The following is a 24,934-nucleotide window of genomic DNA, read 5'->3' on the forward strand; positions in this document are numbered from 1 at the left end:
GATGACACTAAACTTTGGGGTGTAGCATCCACACCTGAGGACAGGCTAGTGAGCCAGGCTGACTTGGATAAACTTAGTAAGTGGGCAGATATAAATCTGATGACGTTCAATACTGATAAATGTAAGGTGCTCCATCTCGGGGGGGGGGGAGAACCCACAGCTTACTTATAGGCTCTGCAGCGCTATGCTGGATAGCACTACGAATGAAAGGGACTTGGGGGTCATGACTGACCACAAGATGAACATGAGCCACCAATGCAATGTCACAACTGGTAAAGCAAACAGAACTCTGGCTTGCATCCATAGATGCTTCTCAAGCAAATCTTAGGATGTCATCCTCCCGCTGTCCTCGGCCTTGGTGAGGCTGCAGATGGAGTGCAGAGGGCAAGAGAACAGGCCTTATGAAGAGAGACTAAGAACCATGGGACTCTTCAGCCTGGAAAAGTGCAGGCTCAGGGGGACCTGGTGGCTGCTTATAAGTACATAAGGGGTATACATCAGGACCTGGGAGAACATCTGTTCACCAGAGCACCACAAGGGAAAAAGAGGACCAACAGTCAAACTCCTCCAAGACGATTTTTGCCCGGACATAAGGAAAATTTCTTTACTGTCCAAGCCCCCCAGGCCTGGAATAGACTCCTTCCAGAAGTGGTGCAGGCACCTACTCCAGACTCATTCAAGAAACCTCAAATTCTTTTAACATATCTTTCATTTACTTTGAGATTAATATTAAAGAGGTCTCAAAGCAATTTAAAGGTAGCCAAATAGTACTTTATACCTTAAAAAATTAAGAGTTATATGCTCACCATACATTTGCTGAAGTCATTTGGATCCACGCCAGGCAATGCTCTCATCAACAGAGGTAACATGTGTGTTGGACCTTCAGGAAACCACTTGCCTCCAGACACCAAGCTACGAGCTACTCCAATTACACAGCTTAAAGTAGCTGTGAGCTGATGAGGTTCTGTCAATGTCTCTAGTGCCGGATATGTCCTATACAATTTTAAAAAAATCCATATAAAAAAAATAGAGACAGGAATAACCTTGAGCTTCTAAACAAACTATAGTCAATTAAAATAGATATGCAATACCAAATGTCAGCTTCAAAAGTTTCCTTTTAAAAATTCCTACTGGTCCAAACTTTTTCCAGAGTTCATTTCACAAAGGATACATAACACTGTTCTTTTCAAACATGCTCCTGTTATCTGAGTCTTATTAACTACTGGTATCTTAGAGAATCATTGATGGATAAGTTATAGACTGTCCTAGCATAGGGAATTAGTCATAACATGACTAGAACATTAAAAAAAAAAATAAATATTATATATATATATAAGCTCACAAACAAGAGTTTTAGGGGGCTTTCATCCACCAAACCTGTATACAACTAACACACAGCATTTGCTCAAATCCAAGACAACTTTGAATTCAAAGCTATTCCTCTATTAGATTCTATACATGGAAAATGTATTAATTTTTCTTGTACAGAATATAATTATTGTCCTCAATTTGTCCCCACCCCGAACTGCTTTGGCAGTGAAAGAGATGGCAAAAAGACAAGCAGTGGCAGGGGAACAGGCATTGGGGGAGTCAAGAAACCTGACCCCTGAACCTTGCCCCTGCTGCCTGTCCCCCTCATGATTTGCCCCTATGCTGCTTGCCTCCCCCCACCACAGAACCTCCCCTGTGTTTGTGCCTAAGCTGCTTGACCCCTCTGCCATTTGCCCCATCCCTACACTTGACTCCCCTTGCTGCCTCAGAATGAACAGGTACAATATCATTACTACCTCACTTACAGTTGTCATATTGTTGCAATGTTTACTTGATATGTTTGTTCTATATAGATAGACATTTTTATGAACTCTTGAGTCAGCATATGATCTGGCATTCGGTCAGGCTAACTTTTCAGACATAAAATTCAATTGTTTTCTGCAGGAAGGAGCTGAGCATAAGATTTTTCACAACATGGATTGTTTTGGGAAGGTGAATGTCCATGTGCAAGAGTGAAATGAGAAGTAACCCACTGGTAGGGGCCCAAAGCATTCCAAATATGCATTTTGTGGTTTGCCTGTAAAATCAGAAGCAACAGACTAAATACTGTGATGACATGTAATTATGTAATATGTGATCTGATAAAGCACACTGAAAAATCAAAATACTATGAAGCATATTACACACCATGTGCCATTCACAATATGCATTATGTCTATATATACTTTTGTCAAGACCCTGAGCTGTGAAAAAAGGTGATCAGTACAGGTCAGGGGAGAGTGGTGCAAAGCTGACTATGAGGTGCTCCTCAAATCATCTGGCATTGGTCCCCTGAAAATTTGAAGTCATGTAAGGGCCATTGCAATTTATGGTAGCTATCAACCCAAAAGCCACACCAGCAGCCAGTCAAAACAACATCCTCTTATACACCACACCTTGACCAATCCAGATGCTAAAACTCTGGTGTGTTCAAAAAGCTATACCCAACCCAAGTATCCTCTCAACAATTAAAAATTGTGTTGGCCTATACAGGTGCTCTAGACACAAACTCTGAATCTTTTTTTTTTTTTTTTAATTTGCATTGATCATTTTTATGGTTTCAACAGAACTTACTTTTCAAGTACAGGTGGAATTACTAATTCAGGACGCATTAGTGCAAGATTCTGTAGGGCTTGGGCAGCCTCTAGACTTCCAGTTTTACTGAACATAGCCAGAAGAACAGGTTGAATAATGCATTCTACAAAGTCTGTAACATCTTGATCAGTAAGTTTATGGCTATCAGGCACAGGTGTAAGCCAAGTCATCTTTTTGTAACGTTCACGATGCAATCTTCTAACAACGCTACTTGGTAATCTTTGAAGTAGTTTCATCAGCTTGTTCTGTTGAATATATAACCAGCGGTAACAGAATCAGTCTCAATAATTAGCAGTGAGAAGACATCAGCAAGACTTGAACTTAATCCATACAACAGGCAGTTAAAGAAAAAAAAAAAAAAAATCAGCCATAGTAGCTTAAGACACTTAAGCAACTACACAACAGGAAAAGATATTTACTGAAAGGTTGTAAAATCTAAGTAACCAAAATGTGCAATGGAAGCTGCTACACCCACCAGTACAGGCTACACTGTCACTCCTACTCATTTCTGCAAATGTCAAACACATGCTTACGTACTTTATTTTTCCTAGAGCTATTTGTACAGTGACTAATCAGATAAATGGAAATTATTTACCAGTAACAGGAGATCTTCAACAGCATCCTCTGCACACTCATGCTAGGGGAATATTCTGGAATACTTAAGCCACCCTTGTAATTCTAGAGGTGCTGCTGGAGGAGTCAGGCTCCTAACACCAGTGAGGGCAGTCTTGCCACGCTAACTTCTGCTCACTACTAGACACCATAGAGATGTCTGTGCTGCATGCAGAGGGTGCACCATAACTGTACTATACCACCTAAGGATCATGCGAAATCCCAGAAACCCAACTGTAACGGTATTAAAACACTGGTGCTCAGCCTCCGGCCCACAAAGCCATATTATTCAGCCCACAGGGCTCCCCACAGGTCTGGAAATTTGGTTGCAAGAGAACAGTAGCAGCATTAATTGCTCCCAGAGCCACAGCAATTAACACCGACAGTGCTCCACTGCCAAACTTCCAGATCCACAGGGAGCCCTGTGATGCAGATGACATGACCCCCACATGCCAAACTGCACTGATGCATGATCATGCTGGATCGCACCTATGGAACAACCCTATGCCAGATGTGGCTCATGGATTGTAGAGGTTGAGCATCACTGCTTTATAAAGCTCTCCCTGTATGTGGACTCTTATTTGCCCAGAGGGTTGGGAAAGACATCAACACATATAGATCAAGAAATACCCCACAACAAGGGTTAATAATATAAAACACTGTCTTAACTCAGCGGGGGCCAACCTCCCTGGCATGTGGGCCACAAATTAGCTCTTCACTTTCCCCCAGTGCCCCTCCATTACCACTTCCCTGCCTGATGTGTTGCTCTGCTTCCTTCCCTGTGCTTCCTGCCCAATCTGCTACTTTGCTTTCTGCTCCTTGCCCCCCCACAATCCACCATGTGCCATACAGAGGTTGCCCGTACCACTTTAGCAACTGTGCTGGAGGTTGGCCATCCCCACCTTAAATCATACCCAAGCAAATCCTATTCAACTAATAGAATATGCACTTGCACAAAAACAAATCCAGATCCCATGAACTCTCATTAGTTCACCTAAGTTTATTATTATTATTAAATGTTAGCAGTAATGACAACATTATCTCCTACTCCAAAGAATACCATCCAGGGAAAGATGCAGGTACACACAGTTCTGTTGGGAACCATAATGTTAAAATTTTAAACTCATATTATTTATATGTATATATAAAACACACACACACACACATCTACATATACGTGTGTGCATGTGTGTGTACACACAGAGAATATATATAAATTTATATAATCTATCCTTTATTTCAGGGAGTTGGCAACAGGATAGATCTGACCCATGGAGCCATTTTATCTGGTCTCCCAGAATGGTGTTTCATCAGTGTGATAGGGAGTACTGATTTGCTTGATTAATGAACAGCAGTGCAAGAGCAGTGGCAAAGCTGGGTGGGGGCAAGGGGAAACAGCAGTCAAATCTGTAGCTGAGGCATAAGCCAGGCTGGAAGTGGCCTCCAACTCAGACCTAAGCCCTGATAAACCAGCACCCTGATGCAATAAAGCAAAGGTTCCCTACTTCTACTCTATCCAGTACCAACATTTTATGCTATTTTTAGGTCTAATATTTAAACAGTGGATTTTATGACTCAACTAGCTGCGTACTGAACAAAAATTAATTCTGCACTGAATAATCAAAATGAGATTTTGTTATACATTAGGGGTGCACCAACAAGAAATGTTTTGGGCTGATACCAATGGCCAATATTTAACAAGTAATATCAGCCAATACTGACATAATTGCCAATGCAAGCCAGCATCTTGGAGACCAGCATCCGGCTGGTAAGTCTGTTGGGGGGAAAGGGGTGACGGCAGGTGCGGAAAGGAGCATGGGAGGGGGGAACAGAGGCCTCTGCGGTGAGGGAGAGAGTGGGACTGGCACTAGAGCTGGGGCAGGTGCTAGCCAGCCAGGACGGGGCACAGGATGGACCCAAACCTCATCCAAGGGGGTGTGGGAAGGGGAGGGGGAGCCTTTCCACCACCCTGGGAAGGCATGGGGGGGGACATGTGCCCCACAGATGTGTGTGCAGGATGAGGGCAGGCTGCTGCTTCAGGCTGGAGCCAGCACTGGGTTCTTTGTGGTGGGGGGGACTGGGCAAGTGGTACTGTGATGGGGGGCTACAGTGAATTTTGGGGTGGCTGTAGCCCACCCTGTAGCCCCACTTCTAGTGCTACTGCTGCCTGCCCTGAGAGCAGCCTGGCCCAGTCTTCTCCCCCCCCCCCCGCCAGGAACAGCCCAGCACTGCCCCTGGCTCCAGCCCACAGTGGCAGCCCACTCCAGCCCTGTGCACAGATCTAGGGGGTGCATGCCCCCCCATGCCCTGCTGGGGTGCAAGCAGAAGCAGGAGCCAACCCCCCCCCTCCTCCCCTGACAAGGGACATCTCTGTCCCATGCTGCACTCTGAATGGGCAGCACCTACCCCAGCCGCACTCCCTCCCTCACCACAGGAGACTCTGTTGGGTCCCTGTCCACACTTCTTCCCTCCCCCACACCTCTTCCTCCACAACTTACTTACCAGCTGGATGCTGCTCTCCATGCTGCCAGGCTGTGCTCCTGGCCACCTGCGTGCTGAGCTGCAGCTACACATGCACGCAGCATTTATTGGCAACGTTAAATCAGCCACATCAGCCAAAAAAGCTGATTGCCGATAATGTCAATTTTCCTTTTATCAGTGCCAATATGATATGGATTGATGTACTGGTGTACCTCTGGTATACCTCTGGTATACATATATATATGGTAGCTCAACAAAACTAGAGCATGCCTTACTAGTAAAGTGCGATTTAAATGCTAAAAAAACCCCTGTTACTTAATCAAAGATAAGGCTTTCATAGGTGCTTTAAAACTGACAGGTATAATACATAATTGCAGCAAAGTTACTTTGACAAGTTGAGTTTCATAGCTGGTACTATACCCAATTAAAATTAGTTGTATTTGCTCATTTTCTGGCTACTTTTCTATTTACCTTCATTATCACACCTGTGTATTTTTGGTATTTTTTTTTTTTTAAGAGAAAGTAGATTCTCATCATGACTATAGTCTACTATTTATTATAAGATAAAATAATTTGTAAGAAACAGTACAAACATTGTACTAAGAATGAAGGGCATAGCAGAGACATTTGTGCTAGAATTACATTTTCAGTGTAAAACTTAAAATATTTTTAGTACTGAAAATCAAACCTTTAAACTTAAACTCACCAGCCATCGACCATTATTTGAAGGATGATAAAAGGATGCAATGCTACTGAATAACCCAGACAAATGCTTCTGTACTATTTTGCTTGGTCCACCCTGTCCAAAACCAAAAAACAACACACACAATGTTCACACTAAATAGGATAACCAGGATGAAAAGAGATACTGCAAAAGATCTCTCTTAGACATTCATATTGAAATTCCTACATGTACTGAGAATTAAGAAGATATATTTTAATCGATCCTTAAAAACAGCATAGTTTTAAGATGGTAAAAATAAAAAATATATAAAATCATATTTGATATTTGAACATTAATACATCAGCTTCCTGAGCATGCATTTCCATTTAGAACAAGGCACCTACATAGAATTATTACTTTATTCCATGCAGTCATGTTGGCAAGCTACAGCATAATACTAGAAATGTTCTTAGCGTTGCCATCTATTTACACCCTTTGATGAAGCAGCACAGCTGCATTCCAGTGCACTTAAAGTTAAACTGTTCTTCTTGGGAAGGGGAATGGTCAATGGAAAATTATGCCTCAAACCCTGGGTTGGGTTGTGACTTCAGTAGTCTTACAGATGTATTTTACCTTGCATTATAATGAATTGGCTACATTTTGGGGCAACAGACTTAAGATAAAATATATTATTAGGCTCCCCCTCCAGGTTGTAGTGGGTAAGGCACTTAAGAAGTCAAGTATTGAGTTACAAGGGCCAGGCACAGAGAAGCTTCCTGATAGTTTCAGTGTATTTTTATTAGATTTGTCATAAATTTATGACAAAGTTTGATTGCTCACATATTTTCCTGGTTTACTTTGGTCAGCCAGTCCCTCTTACATTAACACGTTCTTTTTTGTACTTCTAAATGATTTTCTTCGAAGCTATACCTGAAATCAGTCACAGATAATTGTCACTTCTGGGTCTAATAAAACAAGGCAGAGTTCTCTTACCCCAAAAGTTATAGAAGCAAGGGGACTAGTGGCGCAAAACATCAAAAAAGCTACCAACTGGCACACTAATTTATAATCACTGCTGCTTTAAAGGGTCAAAAAACCCACCTACAGCACACAACACTCCCTCAAACTCTGACCTTTAAGTAGGAAGTCCCAAGGAGAGAACCTAAATCTCACTCATTCCTAAGAGTGAGAATACCACTATGGATAAATCTCACCGTTGCACTCCATTTTTCATCACCAGTGCAGCTGGTGGCTTTTTTTTCCAGACGGTACTAACAGTAGCCCTGAAGTAAACCTCACACTCAATATTCCAAATAAATGGGAAGGCATTACTTTTAAATAAATATTAGACAGAAGGAAAGCCTAAGAAAAATAAGCCTCTGCAAGGGAACTGAATACCAAGACACTTATACATCCACTTTAGCTATAAAGGTGCTAGAGCTTTGCACTAGCAGTTTTTGATACACTATAAAAGTAAGATACTAACCATCATGGCTGTGATCCACATTACCGCATGGCCTATATCATAAGCATTTGTTAAGTATCTTGGAACTACAACTTGATTGCTCCCCACAGGAAGATTCAAACTTCTCAGAATCCTTGTAAATATCTGTTTTAAGAGTAACTCAGTGTTAGAAAGAGCATTATAACCTATTAATTCTAAGTTACTTTACAATATTTTAGAACAGAACAATTATTCCTGCATGTTTTTGTTTTCTGTAATTAATTTACTAGAGTAAATTTTACCTGTGCAATGAAACAGCCTATGTGCTTTTGGTCACTGGGAATCTACAGGCACTACAGATCCTGGTCTTAGCAGTAGACAACAAATAGAATACCAGCTCCCAGCAAAGGGTTACTTTGAGAAAGGCATTTTTACATTATGCTGAATTTGCTCACTAGAAAAAATACCATGACATTTAACACTGTAGGCACCAGAAAACTGTACACACATATGCATGTCTGATCACCTCTGAATAAAACGTGCATCCTAGAGACAGGATATAACTGAAAAAACAGGACTTAAACAAAAAAAAAAAGAAACAGAGACTATTTCAGTGACTTGTAAAAAGGCACCCCAATTATTGAAGTAACTGATAAATTCTCAATTCATTCACTAATGAACATGCTAGTTTAAAAGTGATATACTGCAGAAGTCAGGACATTAGTAGCTATCTGGGAATTATCCTATAGGTTTAATATTCAGTGAAAAGTTCTCAATTTCTTTACGGTTAATGAACAGCTTCGGGCATTCTTTCAGAAAAGGATAGGATTAAATGATGAACAAGCAGCAGCCTTCACAAAAAACAGACAGAGTTGGGGAAATGGTTTCCTCTCACTCTTCGGCATCATTACATTATGCATTTAATTTAATGAAGGCATTACTGTGAACCTTCCCAGTGTCATTATGCAGTTGGACGATTTGCAAGGACAATGGCCTAGATTTTCCAGTGTTCAAATCATAATAAAAACATAGAATAAACCAAGCACTCTACTATGTCTTTACTAACTCAAGATTTGGAAGGTCTGAAACAGAAATAACTCAACTTCTGAAGGGGTGCATACCACATATCTCAAGAACAGCTCCAGATGGGCAAGAAAACTAGCAGCAGATTTTTTTTTTTTTATTAAATAAGACATGTTAAAAGGCCATGAACAGCTTGAAATCAACCATCTGAGGTATTCAGAGAACACATCAAGCTCCACATTTCAAAAAGATACCATATGAGGCCCCATTCTTAAAAGGAACTGTGTATTGCTTGTGCATGTAGAATTATTCATGTGCTTAAGTGTTTACAGGAATATGTCAATGCCCTTCCCAGTTAACTCATGCAACATACCATCCTCTTCCTAGATTATATACTGTAACAGTATGGCCCAGGTAGACAGTACAGAAAATATTTAGCTTGGTAAGACTACCAAAGATCTATTTTAGGAGAACCAAAAATTACTTCCAACAAATGATCAAGGTTACCTTTGGTACATATGGATCCCAGTCTATGTAGCCTATGTTGTCAGTGGCCAAGCGAGCAAAAAGATTTACTAAATGCTAGGGGGAGGGAAAGAAAAACAAAACAAAAACATGTCAATATTTTATTGCACAGACTTTTAAACAGAAGAATCAGACTCCCTTCATCAGCTACCATGGAGGCAAGATACATTTTCACTCAACATTGGTATATTAACCAAATATCACATATGCTACAATTTAGCAATTTAAATAAAAGTCTAATGTAAAAATTTGACAACCTTCATTCCCCTGTTATTTCTAAATGCTTACGACTAAAGAAAATCAGGAAGTGAGGAAATAAAAAAGAAAAGTGTATGCACACCCCCCCTTGATTTCTCATTCACTACAAAATATGGAAGCACGAAACATTGTTATACTGATGGGATTTCAATTAATCCTAATTTGCAGCAACTGGAACAGCATTTGCATCCCCATAAACACTGACCAATTGTTTGGAACATAACAAAGATTTAAACAAATAAAATCACTTTTTTGCTGGCTTATTTACTCAGACGGTGACAATTTGTTGGGAGTCATGAAATTACCACCACCCTATTTTCACATTAAAAAGAGAAGGATAAGAACAGAACAGCATTTGACTGCATCCAAATTAAAAATGTAAACATGTTGAAGTGCTATAAACATGAAGCTATTCTACAGCAACTAGAAAAAGAAAATACTCACCCCTTCCCATTGTGGAAGATTTTGAACTGAAACCCAAAGGCCTATAAATTCATCAAACCAAAGCCTAAAAGAGAAGAAATAAAGCTGTTCATTTCAGCTTTGTTCCAACTTCTCTACTCAGACAGGCAACTCTTAGGGATGTAAATATTATTTTTAAAAATATTCACTTAACCTTCTGTAATTATATTGGTTAAACGAATAACCGAAAACACAGCTGCTGCTGGGAGCCTCTCCCAGCTCCCTTTGACTGAGGGGAGGAGGCAAGCCCAGCCACACAACACAGCCCACATGAAGCCCTACACTGGTAGGAGAGAGCACCTATGAACAAGCAGCTAATTGCTTAAATGAGGAGTAATTAGCAGGAATCCAGGTTTTCCTGTTTGCCATGGGTTTTCTCCTTTAAAGCAGCAGGCCTGGGCCCACCAGGCAGTGGCAGGGGGACAGGAGGAGCAGGCTCGGGTTCAAAGCAGCAGGGGGAGGGAGGCCCACTCCTCCCCTCCCCCTGCCACATTGGGCCAGGCCCACTGCTCCCCCCACGCCCACCACTGCAGCAGGCCAGCTTCTCCACCCCCTCTTAAGCCCGATCCTCCCCCACACCCCGTGCATCAGACCCAGACCCGAGCCCACACCTCCCCTCCCCCCACCACCGCATCAGCCTGGGCCTGCTTCTGCCTCCCCACCCCCCACTGTGGGGGTCCAGCTCCTCCTCCCACCCCCGTACCAGGTCCGGGCCCACTTCACCCTGCGGCGCCACTGGCTCCAAGGAGCATGATACGAGACTTCAAAAACAAGAAGTTAAAAGGCAATCCCTTGATCATGCAGTTGGGTATTACAATATAAGAGACAAGCTTTAAGATATTTAATAGCATCACAAAAAGTAGGGTTGCAAGGAACCTCACTCAGGAGGTCATCTAGTCCAAACCCATGCTCCAAGCAGGATCATCCCTGACTAAACCATCTTGGTCTAGCACTCATCTAACCCAGGGCTCTCCCAATTTCTAAGCCCCCAGGGGCCACATACCACACGGGCTTCACCAGTGGAGGCTACATGCAGCACAGGCTGCACCAGATGAGCCACAGGTGATGTCAGCCGGCACTCCTGCAGCCAGACTGATGGCAGAACACCAAGTTAGGGGCCACAACTTAACCTCTTTTGGGCCACATATGGCCTACAGGCCCACCAGTTCAACTGCCCTGGTATCATCTAGTCTTAAAAGATTTCCAAGGACGCAGATTCCACAGCCTCTTTCTGTACTCCCTTCCAATGCTTAATTAACCCCATCACACCAATAAAAAATTCTCCTAATATCCCCCTAAATTTCCCCTCCTTCAAACTGAAACTATTTCTCCTAGTCCTGTCCCCTGCATATTTAGATATACTTACCTAAAACCTTTATGGTGAAGTTCTGGAGGAAGGGTAGTGGGTAGAAACAGTTCAAAATAGGTGATGGCCTTTTGCATGGTAACATCAAATGGACACATTAAAGGTCTCCACTCATCTAGCATTTCTGTAGTGGCACTCTCTGGAAAATACCTAAAAAAGAAGAAAAGTCTTAAATGATACACACTCAGAAAAATCACTATGTAGTCAGTGTTTTCTTGAAGGGTAGAGGATTGCCATGAAATTAAATTTTACAGTAGGTCATGTATTCACATGCTCCAGTCAATAATTACTTATTACAAAGAACAATATCAGAACCAAACCAGTAATTCACAAAAACAAAAATTAAACTAAAGGATATGACAATTCAAGATCAAAACCATAGATTATTTTTAAAAAGACTGCACCTGTAATCAACTCCCCCTGCTTCATGTTACACCTAAAAGCTCAAAAACCCATAAAGAAGAACCATCTTGAGGTAAAGACTGTGTGAGACCATGCATCACATTTCCCTGAATCCAAGACTACTTCAAATTTAAGACAACTTCCCAATAATTAGATTTTATAAATTTGTTAAAATTGTACATTAAGGAATCTAATTTGGAGAGTCATCTTTAATTTGTAGGGCCATCTCTAATTTGGAGAGTCCTCCCGCACCACCACCATTACAATGGGGAAACAGAGGCAGAGGAACAACCAACATGAAAGGGACAGGCAGCTTGTACCCTGTCTATTGTCTCTCCCTTGTTCCTGCCCCTTTTGGCCACTGCTTACCCTATGTAGTAACTCTGACTCAGCCCATGCACATGAAGGCTAGAGCTGGAGCCACAGCAATTCCCATGCATTCTCCCATTCCAGGGGTGGGTTAGAGCTAGAGCAGCCACCCACTCTGAGCAGTATTCAAACACCAGGTGAGGCTCCCCACCTTCTTCCCCTGTGTTGAATAGAGGGCACATGGAAGAAAAAAAAAATTCTCTTGGATTCAAGTAAATAAGCTAACTCCTAATGGCATTTGAGACCTTAGCTGAAGGAGAGAAAAGGTCCCAGTTCCTTAGAATAAAGCATACTACTTTTCTGGAAGACAGTCACTCCAAAATTCTTTATCTTCTTTAGGGAGCTGTACACACATAAAAAGCTAGTGTGTTGCATCATGAGAATATGGAATTACTTATACAAAAAGTTACTACAGTTGAAATACAACAAATTAAAAAATCATGCTATTAGTTCTTCCAAAATCACCCTTAGGTTGAGACATGGCTTGTAGCCTTTAAATTAGCATCCACTTCTAGGACAGCAGAACTAGGGAGCAAAAATTTCTCTCTCAGACATGAAGTGAATAATTGAAAAATTAAATTTAGTGATACTGGCTAAAAGGAAATAATAACCATTATGCAGTTGCATTCCTTTAAAACTAATAAAGGTACGTTCATATTGATTTAAAATGATGAAATAAAAAAAAGTATTTTGTATTTCACAGATCACATTAGAAAGATCTCTCTCTGTTAAGATTTGTATTTGAACAGAGATGCTCAACCTCTGACCCACGGGCCAAGTTATGCCCATAAAACTATTGAGTCTGGCCCACAGGGTCAGGAAATTTGGTGGTGGGGGAGTGGTGACTATAATACAGCTAGCCCCCCCCCCCCCCCCCCCCAAATTTCCAAATCCCACACACCTGGTCAGAGCCAGACCATACCCCCTTCTCCCCAGAAGGCCAGGCTGCACCCCCTTTTCCCCTAGGTTGGGGCCAAGCTGGGCCACACCACTTCGCGTCCCCCCCCCCCCAAGCTAGATCGCGTTTCCCTCCCCATAGGGCCAGGTGAAACCCCCTTTCTCCCTTGGGGGTTGGGCTCAGGCCAGGCTGCTGCCCATGTGGCTGGATGGTAGCCACCACACTGGTCTTGGATACTGGATCGGAACCTCCATCTGGCCCACAGTCAGACCAGGGACTGCCCATCCGGCCTGCCAGGAAAAGGTTGAGCACTAGGGTTGTGCAAAGCTTCGGTCCCCGATTCAATTCAGCGGAGATTCGGCCTGGTTTGGTGACCAAATCTCCGAAACGAAACAGAAGACCCTTTAATGTCTCTGAATCAAAATCTGAACCCTCCAAATTGATTCGGAGAGAGTCAGAAAGATTCAGCAATTCAGGGAGACACAGCTTTAAGTGTTTTTTCTACATACCTCAAGGTACAGTGAATGCTGCGATATTGGGGCAGATGGAGCATCCCATATGAGCGCGGGGGAGCTCCTCAGCGCACTAGGCAGCAGACTCAGAAGTGAATCAGATGTACTTCCGTTCCACTTCTGAGTCTGCCCGGGACTGCACTGGGGGGCCCACCCATGTCTCCCAGCTTGGTGACCGGTACCCTCCTGGGTCTGGAAGGCACCCGGGGTCCCCCTGCAGCCGATCGCCAAGCCGCAGGGGGGCCCCTGCACGCTCAGCAGCGGACCCAGAAGTAGACCAGAAGTCGTCTTGTGGGACACTCCATCCACCCCAGCATTGCAGCGTTCATACGCCACACCTGGTACCTCAAGGTATGTAGAAAAAACACTTAACTGTGTAAATGGCTGAATCGCTGATTCTCCAAATCAGCATCGAATCTTCAGATTTGGATTCAGCTGAATCAAATCGGGGACAGTGATCCAAATCAATGAATCACATCACTGTCCCCGATTCAGGCTGAATCCAAATCGAATACAGCCCATTTCGCACACCCCTATTGAGCACTACTGCATTAGAACAAAGGCTTTTATCAAATATAAACTACTAAAAATAGTTTCCTTTTCAAAACCATCTCCAAATGCTAAGGGTTATGCTGGCAAAGGAAGGAGAAAAGAAATGTGAAACCTTATGCTTTTTAGTTCAGACAACACAATCCCAAAGAGATGAATGTGTTATGGGGAAAGAATATTTAAAGTATGCATTTCATAAAAGTTGGAAAGCTGTTCAAATACTTACGGCCGACAGCTTTTAACAAGTGTTTTTAGGACACTTTCTACAGAACTGAAATGAAAAAGAAAGAGGTTATTGAAGAATTACATTAGTATATTTCAAGTACAGCATATAATTAAGACAGTCATCATATGATTGTTTTAAGTCCAAGATGATATAGATGCAATTAGACACCATCTGTGAACATGCAGTAGCTAATCCTTTTCTTCTGCATGGGTCTAATCACAAGGATTAAAGCTGCTTTACTAAACCCCTAATTCTATGCCTTGTTCCACTCCAATATTCACTATATCTCAACAAAAAGTGAAAAATTAATATAATTATTAAACAGTTACATCTTGCACTCTATTGTATATTAACAAGCAGAAACATAATAGCTTTTTTATAGAAACTTGAAACAGTAATAGGAAAAAAAGTGGCATTTATTATAGAAGAGAAAATTTCAAGACAAACCAAGTCAACTTATTTCAGTAAATTTTATCTTAGACTCCTAATTCTAAAACCCTGGGAGGAAGGGGAAAGATGTTTGCATGCATGTGTATATATTCTTAACTAAATAAAATGAATTCCCTATAACTGACTAGTTGTTTTACCAGCTTCCTAACACAAAAACTTACTGAACAAGTTCTCCTAATGACAGGTAGCAAAACTTGTTACCTTTGAAGTTAACAACTGTTCTACTATAATTCCAAAGTGAAACTTCACACGTGGCAACACCAAATACCTTCAACCCAGATCTCATACACATAGTAAGTTTGTTCAAAAAGATGAAGAAAAAGACATCTTAAATACCCATGGCACTGTAAAGGGCAATTTCACATTTTAAACAGCCTTATAATGAGCAATACTTTATAATAAATACAAAATGGTAGCTCACATTTCACCAGATTCCCTGAAGAAAAAGATTACATGGAAGTCAGATCCTCACTGTTATTATAGCTGTAGCTTACACACTGCTTAAAAAGAAACACTCTACATCTCTCACCACAGCAAAAAAAGACAGACAGACAGACAGACAGACAGACAGACAGACAGACAGACAGACAGACAGACAGACAGACAGACAGACAGACAGACAGACAGACAGACAGACAACACAAAACTGAAGCCCTCATCAGGATATAACGAAGAAAGGCTGACTGCTCTCCAATCAAACATTGAAATCCAGTTAAAATTATTTTCTATCCTGGCCACATGCATACTATGCCTTACTTTTCAGCCATCCAACAAAGGGAATAGATTCCACTTAAAAAAAAAGACTGTGAATAGATCAGGCAGATCAGCTTATGAACTATCTATCAACCCTTCAACTTCACCACAGAATTCACTGCAAACCAGCATTCTCTTATCCTTCCCCACAACACTACTTCAATTTAAGAAGTACTTTATAAAAGACATTTTTTGCAGCCCTTACCCAGCACTAACAAAATAAATTAAAGTTGCAAATAATAAAGTTATATGCAATTCTCAAATACTAGTAATATATAGCCACAAAAGATTTGGAGGGGAGAGGAAGAAAAAGAAAAATAGAGTAACGCTAAAAAAATATTCCCGAATAATTAAATTATTGGAAAACCTAGTACATTTCACCGCATGAGAGAGACAAGAAAGAGCTGGATCAGCAGCAGTCTGGCAGACTATAATACTAAAAGCTGTTGAAGTTCGACATGAATGGTCTTTCAAGTTGTGTGGAATAAAAAAGTTACCACATTCCACTCAAACATGCAATGCAAAGAAGAATTTGGAGAACTGGGAGGGAGGGAAGGAGGTTAAAACTGACAGTTTCTAATACAAGAGATGAGACTGGTCTTTCTACTCCACTAGTTTTCAATAGAATTTAAAGCAGATCTTCAGATTCACAATGCAAACTACAAATAATTGACTAAAAGACAGCAAATATTGATTTTGTCAAAATATAAAGGATAGGTGAAAGCCCATTATCCAGTTTAACTATAAGTCAATGAACACAGATTTTGAGATTCTAGTTTAACTATCTACCTGTCAGAAGCAAGACAGGGTAGTACAGCTGGAAAGTAAAATTCAGTCTCAGGGGGTGTTAGTTACTGTCTTTGCTACTGATTTGAATGAACTGTCTTAACCCTCTTAAGCAATGGCTTTTGCTCATTTTTGCACTAGTTTAGATTCCTATTTTATACTGCCTGTTACCTTTATAAATCTCTAATTTTCTAAATCTCAATGAACATTCTTTGACTTAAAGTTACCTGGCCCTCCAGGTTAACTACAGACAGACATACTAGGTTATTAGCAGTCTTGTCATACAGCTACATTTAAAAAAACCAAAAGTTACAAAAACTTGCCCAAAAACAGAGTTAGGTATTATGAGGTTTATTTTCTTCATATGTAAAAGGGCATGTCCTAGCTAACCTGGAACACCTTCAATAACACTCTGAATACAGAGTGTGTACAATATCTTAAAATATACAAATCAATAAGAACTAAAATATTGACACACAACACTAAAGATCAAAACACAGTGGGATGCACAAACGTCACAATATCCACCCATGAAAAAAAAATCATGCTGCAGTAAATGACATTCTAGCCATCCAATAAAACATTTTGCTCTAAAAGCTTATACAGAAATAATGAGCAACCAGCCACAGCTTCAAACTGCATTATTCCACCCAGTGTGCCAAAATTAACTTTTACAATCCAATACTGTACATGGGTGTTACAACTAAACATATACTTTCTTAGAATGTTTGTGTACTAAAATATCGTTCTGAATATCATCCTAATTTTCTACTTATATTTCTGCATGTTCATAATAAACCAGCTTTAAAAAAAGAATTTCCACTTGGCAAAAATCCACTGTAGTCAAAACCCTCCAGTTATTGGTAAAACTCATTTCATACTAAGCTTGGTACTAGAATTTGTTATTTACGGGGTTTCTTGTTCTTCTATTTGCTCTCAATGTTTTGTAGTAAATTAAGTGACATGCATTTCTAATGCTATATAAATATGCATTTTGTCCATAATTCAAATTACCATTTACTGAAAACATAGATTTTATCCTAGCATTTCACTATTTGAAATACGTTTGTTGGTTAAAGTAATTAGCACATAGCCATTGTATCAGCCACTTCACACACGGTATGTTGTTCCACAATTAGAAAGGTTTAAATACAGTGCGACATTCTCATAAACAGTGGTGTAATGTTAACATTGGTTTTCCAAAACAATTAATTTATGCAAAAAAATTACACCTGCGTGACAAGTGTTACAGTCTAACAAAACATGCAGAAGATAACACATCGGCCAGAGCTGAACAGAAAGTGTCCTTACCACCTATGTAAAACATTAAGCACAAATGTTTTAGGTGAAGACAAGCCTGGTCGATATGAACTGAATGCAAGAAAAGAAAGATTTAAATGTGAAATGGAATACAACATTTACATCAACAACTACAGTGTAAGATTAACCTGGCAATATTTAAATAATTATCCTTTCACATTCAGCAAAAGGAACTCATTCAATTTGAACATCAATGTTGCAAAAAGAACACCATATGAGAACACATCGCACTGCATAATAAGATCCTGAAAGCTTCAAATATAATCAATCCAAAAGAATGTTTTCAGCTATACCATCTCCATTTGGATCTTATAATTAATTCCCCCTGTCCACCACACCAATTTGTGCCCCCTGTTATTTCTTTCATGACAAATGTTAAACCAAATAAAAAGATCCTACAGGGCAAAACACATGACAGCAGTTTCAACAGAATGTGACAAATGAGTAAGATAAACCAACCAACCAAGAAAAAAAGTGTTTTCTTCTTATCTCTGAGTTACTAATAACACTTTCCTCTCAGAAAATTATGTAAGTGTGTGATTTTTTAATTTGACTGTATTCTTTAATAGAATTGTATCATAATTATAAAAAAGAGCTCAGCAGCAAAGATTTTCCTAACATAATCACAGCCCTAACTTGGTTGTCTTCTGGTCAAGACACTTAACAGGAATGCAGGGTTTGACTAAAGAAATAAAATAAGTGTGCGTCATTTTTAAGTGTAGCTGGTCAGAAAACCTGTTTTTTCTTGTGAAAATGTTATATAAAATATTTCTACTCAAATTCTCAGGACAAAGGTTCAATTCAAACAGAAGTACTCATCGTTTTGATTCTTGAAAGCAAGAAGGTTTTAAATAAAATTGAAAAATTTGAATTTATTGCTCTTCCCCTTCACTTCCACTTTTTCTATTTTGTCACTAGATACAGTAAATGAATCTCTCAATTTCTTCACTTTTTCCTTTAACTTTCCAGAGCTGGAGAAGTTTTGAAAAGTAGAATGGGAGAAGGTAAACATAGTAACTGTGTCATTCAATGACTTTTCACAGCTTGATTTTATAGCATCTCTCAGAAAAACACGAGGTTCTCTCAACAGCAGCCCCATCTCCCTGAAAAGTTCAGCCAGCTCTAGTCAGGAGTGGTACCAGACAAGACAATAAGGGGAATCCAACAGACTGAGCAGAGATGAGTAGGCAATTAAGAAAATTAAACAAAGGAAGCTATGAATTTTTACCTGACAAAAACCAGCAAGTTAAAGAGATAACCAAAATACTGTGAACAAAAATGCGACAAGGCTTTTTTTTATTACCTGGTATAATCCTTTAGTAGTGCACTAATAAAATCACAATCTTTTTGGTTCTTATTGTAAATAGACTCTATAGTAAAGATTCAGGATTGCTGGGTTGTGAATCAGGATTGCTTTGTAATTTGACTGGCAATAGCCAATATGTATTGCATACACCAATGTCCCTACAAAGTCCTATATCCAGATTTCACTCATTCTATAGTGGCTTTATACAAAGGCAATATGCAGGTTAGAGGCTGCTACCATGCCCCCTCTAAAAGTAAGTATCTTTAGAAACATTTCATTAAACTTTGAATAACTAGATTTACCTACATATTTGCATTCTGGAGGTCTAAATTCTTATATATAATCGTTTCCACATAAAGTACTTTCTTGTGCATACCATATTTTCTTCCATACAGCATACCCTATATATATATATTACACACTATGATTTAGAAAGGAAGCCTGAAGACAGAAAGATCCTTGAGACAGTTGAGTGACAGCAGCCTGGGGAGCCAAGCCTGCTCCCAGCCCCACACACTGGACAGGGTCAGTATGCCAGGTCTGGGTCCAACACAGGCCGAGAGCCGCACGTCAGGTCGGACCCAGAACACCAAATCCAGAACCACCTGGCTGGCTCAAGACCTACATGCTGAAGTCAGATGCCCCCCCCCCCCAGTCTAGGATTGCATGCTGGGTCTGACCCCATGCACTGGCTCTAAAGTCACATGCCAGATCGGACTCAGCACAAACCCTCAGTATCAGCATGCTGGGTTCAAGTCACCATGTGGCTCTGGAGCCAATGCCTAGGGTTGGACCCAGTGCACCAGGTCCAGCTACAGATCAACCCCACGCCCTGGCCCAATTCACTACACAGCTAGGGAGGTGTAGGATGACTCCCCGAGGATCTGGAAATTTGGCAGCAGGGAAAGGGTGGACACGTGGGGATGATTTTTCCCCAAAAGCCAGCTGGGGAAAATTGGAGTGTGAATTATATGCGAAGAAATGGTGTAGGTTATATGGAAGAAAATACACTATACCCACTATTATATAAAGTGATTACATTTTCATGTGTATTGGGTACATGTGTACCAAAGAACTCATTATTTGTTTTGCTAAATCTCACTGTGGAATTAAGAGGATATTATTATTTTGACTATAGCGTCAAATCTAACAGTTTAGTTTCCTAATAGAAATGGTGGAAGACTCATCCTGTGATGTACTTAGGAAAACCTGAAAAAGTATATGAAAAATAGACACACTGAGAAAAACTATTAACTGACAGAGGAATGTATATGATGATCCAACATTTTTAACTTAACTTCCAAACATCAAAATATTTGCTTGTTTACTATATATCTACTTCTAAAACATAAAAAACAAAATTGGAAACCTCACTTGTCAAAATTCTAAAGACTGCAAAACCAAAATAAATGCTTCAAAATAAAGTGAACCTTACTTAGGAAACCAATTTAATCCCAGGTGTTCAGTTTTGGAATACAGTATCCTCTCCAACATTTCATAAAGTGGTCTCCACGGTAATTCCAAATCATCTTTTGAGAGAAGTTCTTTTTTCCTAATTTAAGACAATAAAGCACACTTTAGGATTAAACTTTATCCATGCAGCATGCATCACATCAGAATACCTAGAAACTGAAAAACAGAATGCTGACTTTGACATCTATTTTTAGCTATTTCCTTCTAATTCCACTTCAGTGGCAATTTCTTATATACAAACCATTCATTTAAACGCATTCCTTATAGATGTAAGCCATGCTACAGAGCTTTAGCCAAGTACCACAACTCACTGGGCATGGCTACATGTGCAATTAATGCGAAGCAATAACCTCCAGGCTTCTTGCCCCAGAGTTTAATGCTCCTGAGTGTGTTGTTTCAACGGGCATCTAGTAGCAATACACTCTGGAGTTTACTGCTGTTAGAAGGTGTATTTGAGACCGTGGTACGAACCGCCTGCCAGCCTGGGGCTGCTTCCCCGAGCTCAGTGTGCTGTGGAGGGACTGGCTGGGGCACAAAGGTGTTTCATTGAGGGACTAGGCAGCAGGCAGCCCCTGCATTGAAGCAACCTCATGCCCCAGCCAGACGTGGCAGCATTTACAGGTTTTTTCACTCCACAGCAAGGTAGTGCTTGTTAAATACAAGTACTATCCTGCTACAGAGTAAGTTAGTTTACTCCAGAGTAACAGGAGAATACGTGTAGATCCCTAGACATTTATTGCGCAATAATTAGTCTACTGCAGGGGTTTTCAACCTTTTTTAATAAGCTTACCCCTGGTGGCCTGTTTCAGAGCAGGGGGGAGGGAGGGGGCTGGCACGCAGCTGGATGTGAAGCAGCGGCATTATGGGGTGGTGGCCGCCGCATGTAAGCTCCCCCACCCCATGTCTGGCCACTGGTTGACAACCCCTGGTCTACTGCACAGTAAAATGTCTTGTGTAGACATGCCCATTAATAAATTATATTTATGACACATCTGCCTTTGAGGATGCAGACACACAAATGAATATTTCCAAAAAGTCCCAGTTGGGAACTGGTTCACAGATATGGAAAATGCTGTGGCTCTGATACCAGGAGAGTGGGACTGAGTAGCCAGCCCAGCATGCCTCACAGTAAGAGGGGGGCAGGAATTACATCCATGCTTTCAAGAGTCCCAGTGGCTGGATGGGGGGGGGGGGAGAGGAGGGAGGTACACTGATCAAAGAAGGTTGAGAACTCCTGCTCTAGACTGCTTACTTGCAAACTACTGAAGTTTTATTGAACTCCTGCTTAGGAAATGTGGGAAAACAGAAAAGTGTCAGTACCCCCAGCAACAGGTCACCTACCTGTTGCTATCAAACTCAAAAAGGAGTTAAAAGGCATCACAGTTTTAAGAATCTACTCTCTTTTACCAAAGATCCCTTGAGCAACAAAAAGGAAGAGAAAAATCATTTGCATGAAGACAAGCTACACCATAAAGTTGTAGAACAAGTTTAAACTATTTCAATTATGGACTTAAAATATTTAAAGATAAGAGTTTTAATAGATTGTAGAGAATAGTACTTACTTTAAAAGGTTTATCAACAGACGTGCAAATCCTTGCATCATGCTGATCTCCAGCTTTTGAATTGTCACCAACTCGTACAACAACTTAATAAAAAGCACATGATCTTCTTTACTAAATTTTCTCCCATATAAACGGATATACCTAAAAGCAAAATAAGAGGAATAAAAAAAATATGCTTTAAAAAGGCTCATCTTAAGTGACAGAGCTGCCCAAGAACTTTGCTGTTAAACAACTTGAAGTTAATCTACCCTAAAGTCTTACCACTAGAGCCTGCTAGTAAATGAAAAACATTTACAAGAAAAATAAAAAGCCTAAAGCAACTGAGGATTGTACAACACTGCATAGCATGTCAGATTGATTTAAGTCACCAGTTTTAACTGACAAATACAAGATCTTTCTCTATAATAAATTTTCATCTTGTTCTGTGTTTGCTAGGCCTTTTGCTAATGCTTTTGTCTTAATTTCCCAAAGAAACATTATGTTTCATTGGTTAATAAGCTGTATGACAGGTTGATTTACAACTAAATACAGCCTTTATTAATGAGGGGAATATACTAGAGGCATTTAAGCAATTATATATCATATTTTCCTTCCATACAAACGTGCCCCCAAATAAGATGCACATCCTTCTTTGAAAGAAAAAAATGAAGAAAAAAAATCTCTCCTTGAAAATATTGGCAAGTATAGTATTTTCCAAGAGAAACTGCAGGCCATTGCAGGGGGCTGAGGGTTGGAGGCAAGCAAAACACTGGGGCTGCTCTGCTAAACCCCAACTGCAAGATACTACAGGTGCTGTAGGCTGAGCCGAAGTACTTGGATAGGCCTGTGTGAAGCGGCAAGTATTCGCTTCCGATTCTGCCCATTTGCAGGACAGTGATTTGATTCAGAGATTCAAATCACTGTCCTGATTTGACTGGTCCAATCAGATCCAAAAGATTCAGCACCGCTTTGGAGCTTAAGCCATAGACCGAATGGTAGGGCTGTAAAAAGCTTTGGATTTGGAGAAGATTCGGAGGCCAAATCTACGAATCTGAATCGAATCGCCGGAAGCTTTAGGCTTTCTGAGTCAATTTGGAAAAGATTCGGCCACAGGGTATAATGGGGAATCAATGAAATATCTATAACTTTGTCGTCTTTTGGCTGATGTCAGATTAAACTTGCAGAGATGGTAGCCTCTGCTGAGAGTGTGACACATGCCACGTTTCAAGGTGATAGGTACAGGAGTTTCTGGGTGACACTGTGTGTGTTAAGGTGCAGCAAGGTGAAAGCTGCAGGCCTGCTAGCCCCTGCTGAGACCACAAAGCCTGCCAGCTGTTAAGGAGATAGGTGCAGGGGTTCTGGGGCCCTGCACCTCTAGCTGCTGACAGGCAAAACTCGTGTCATGGGTGCTTGCGCAACTGCATCTGTTTTGGAGGGGGGGAGGGTAGGAGGAACTCCTGCAGGCCTGGCTGCTATGCTACTGTGTTACCAATCAATCATGATTCACTCAGGGACCAACTCAATACACAGTAGCTAGCTACTAGATAATGAGTTAACGAGCAAGAATTAACACCTAGAAAAACCACAGACTAAGGAGAGGAAAGAATCAATACAGAGCCCAGAACTGCTTCTGACCCAAGACAGAGACAGTCACTTGCACAATTACCCATGACATGAGTTTTGCCTGTCAGCAGTTGGAGGTGCAGGGCCCCTACACCCATCTCCTTGACAGGTGGCAGGCTTCATGGCCTCATAGGGGCTAGCTTCTTCTGAAGCTTTCACCCTGCTGCACCTTAACACACAGTGTCACCCATGTCATGAGTTTTGCTTGTGAGCAGTTTGAGGTGTAGTTTCCCTCAAAACCCTGCACCTATCTCCTTGAAACTTGGCAGGCTTTGTGGCATCAGCAACAGCTACCATCCCTGCAGTTTTCACCTCACTGTGGCTTAACACACAGACGTGACAGGCAGTTGACACAGCTGCCTCCAGCTGCTAAGTCTGTTGGGGTTGGGGGAGGTGGAAGGGAAGGGGTGAGGGAGGGATAGGGGCTGAGACAAACTACCCGGGGGGGGGGGGGGGGGGGAAGGAAGCATGTTACTTGGGGATGGGGCAGAGGGTTGCGGGATGTGGGCACGGCTTGCTCTGGGTGGAAGGGGGCAAGTGGCAGCAGGGCACAGCCCCCACTCCCAGCGCTGCCACCCTTGCATGCTGCGCCAGCTGGCAAGCAGCAACAGAGCAGAGCCCCCACTCCCAGTGCTGATGTGAGCGTGGCAGCACTGGGAGCAGGGGCTATGCCCTGCTGCCACTTGCCCCCTTCCACCTGCAGCAAGCCACATCTACTACCCCCTCCCCCAGCACTGGCTGGGTAAGTGGCAGCAGGGCACACCCCCGCTCCCAGCACTGCCAGCGGGGACTCTGCACTGCCATCACTTGCCAGCTGGTGCCCAGGGGGGAACATGCGGGATGCAACATGAGTCTCCGACTAGGGAAAGTGAAGTAATACCACACAGGGGCAGCTTATAGCAAGTTATTTTCCTTGGCAGAGGCTCCTACTGAAAAAGCTGTTATTGCCATATTTCCCCCCCGCCATTTCCAGCAGCTGACTTTTTTCCTGGAAGGAACATAGCGTATGTGAGAGAATTTAGTAATTTCAACCTTATATTCTTAACTGTTACATATTACATTAGCAAATAGTGAATGATATTTCTAACCAATTTCATTATTTTAAATCATGCTTTTAGATGGAAACTAGAATCAATTAAAATGTAGAAAATAGTTTTCACCTCATAAAAAGACATTTTTATAGTTATGTTACATGTGTTGGATGCACAAGAAAAAATGCATTTGTATCTTAAACAAATGAAACATATTGTTTCTTGAAACTCCATC

General features: G+C 41.2%; 1 protein-coding gene across 1 annotated transcript in view; it reads right to left on the reverse strand.

The window, feature by feature from the left end:
- The window catches only part of PSME4 (proteasome activator subunit 4), a 115,505-nt gene that overhangs the window by 75,333 nt on the left and 15,238 nt on the right, over positions 1-24,934 (reverse strand). Inside the window, exons 2-11 of the mRNA XM_019500772.2 lie at positions 22,067-22,207; positions 20,467-20,583; positions 14,417-14,461; positions 11,461-11,610; positions 10,077-10,140; positions 9,357-9,431; positions 7,869-7,991; positions 6,425-6,517; positions 2,605-2,870; positions 807-993 (exon numbers count right to left, since the gene is read on the reverse strand). Coding sequence (XP_019356317.1) covers positions 807-993; positions 2,605-2,870; positions 6,425-6,517; positions 7,869-7,991; positions 9,357-9,431; positions 10,077-10,140; positions 11,461-11,610; positions 14,417-14,461; positions 20,467-20,583; positions 22,067-22,207 — 1,261 coding nt within the window. The remainder of the gene's footprint in view (positions 1-806; positions 994-2,604; positions 2,871-6,424; positions 6,518-7,868; positions 7,992-9,356; positions 9,432-10,076; positions 10,141-11,460; positions 11,611-14,416; positions 14,462-20,466; positions 20,584-22,066; positions 22,208-24,934) is intronic.

This window comes from Alligator mississippiensis, chromosome 1 (assembly GCF_030867095.1).
Source record: "Alligator mississippiensis isolate rAllMis1 chromosome 1, rAllMis1, whole genome shotgun sequence".
Classification (NCBI taxonomy): domain Eukaryota; kingdom Metazoa; phylum Chordata; order Crocodylia; family Alligatoridae; genus Alligator; species Alligator mississippiensis.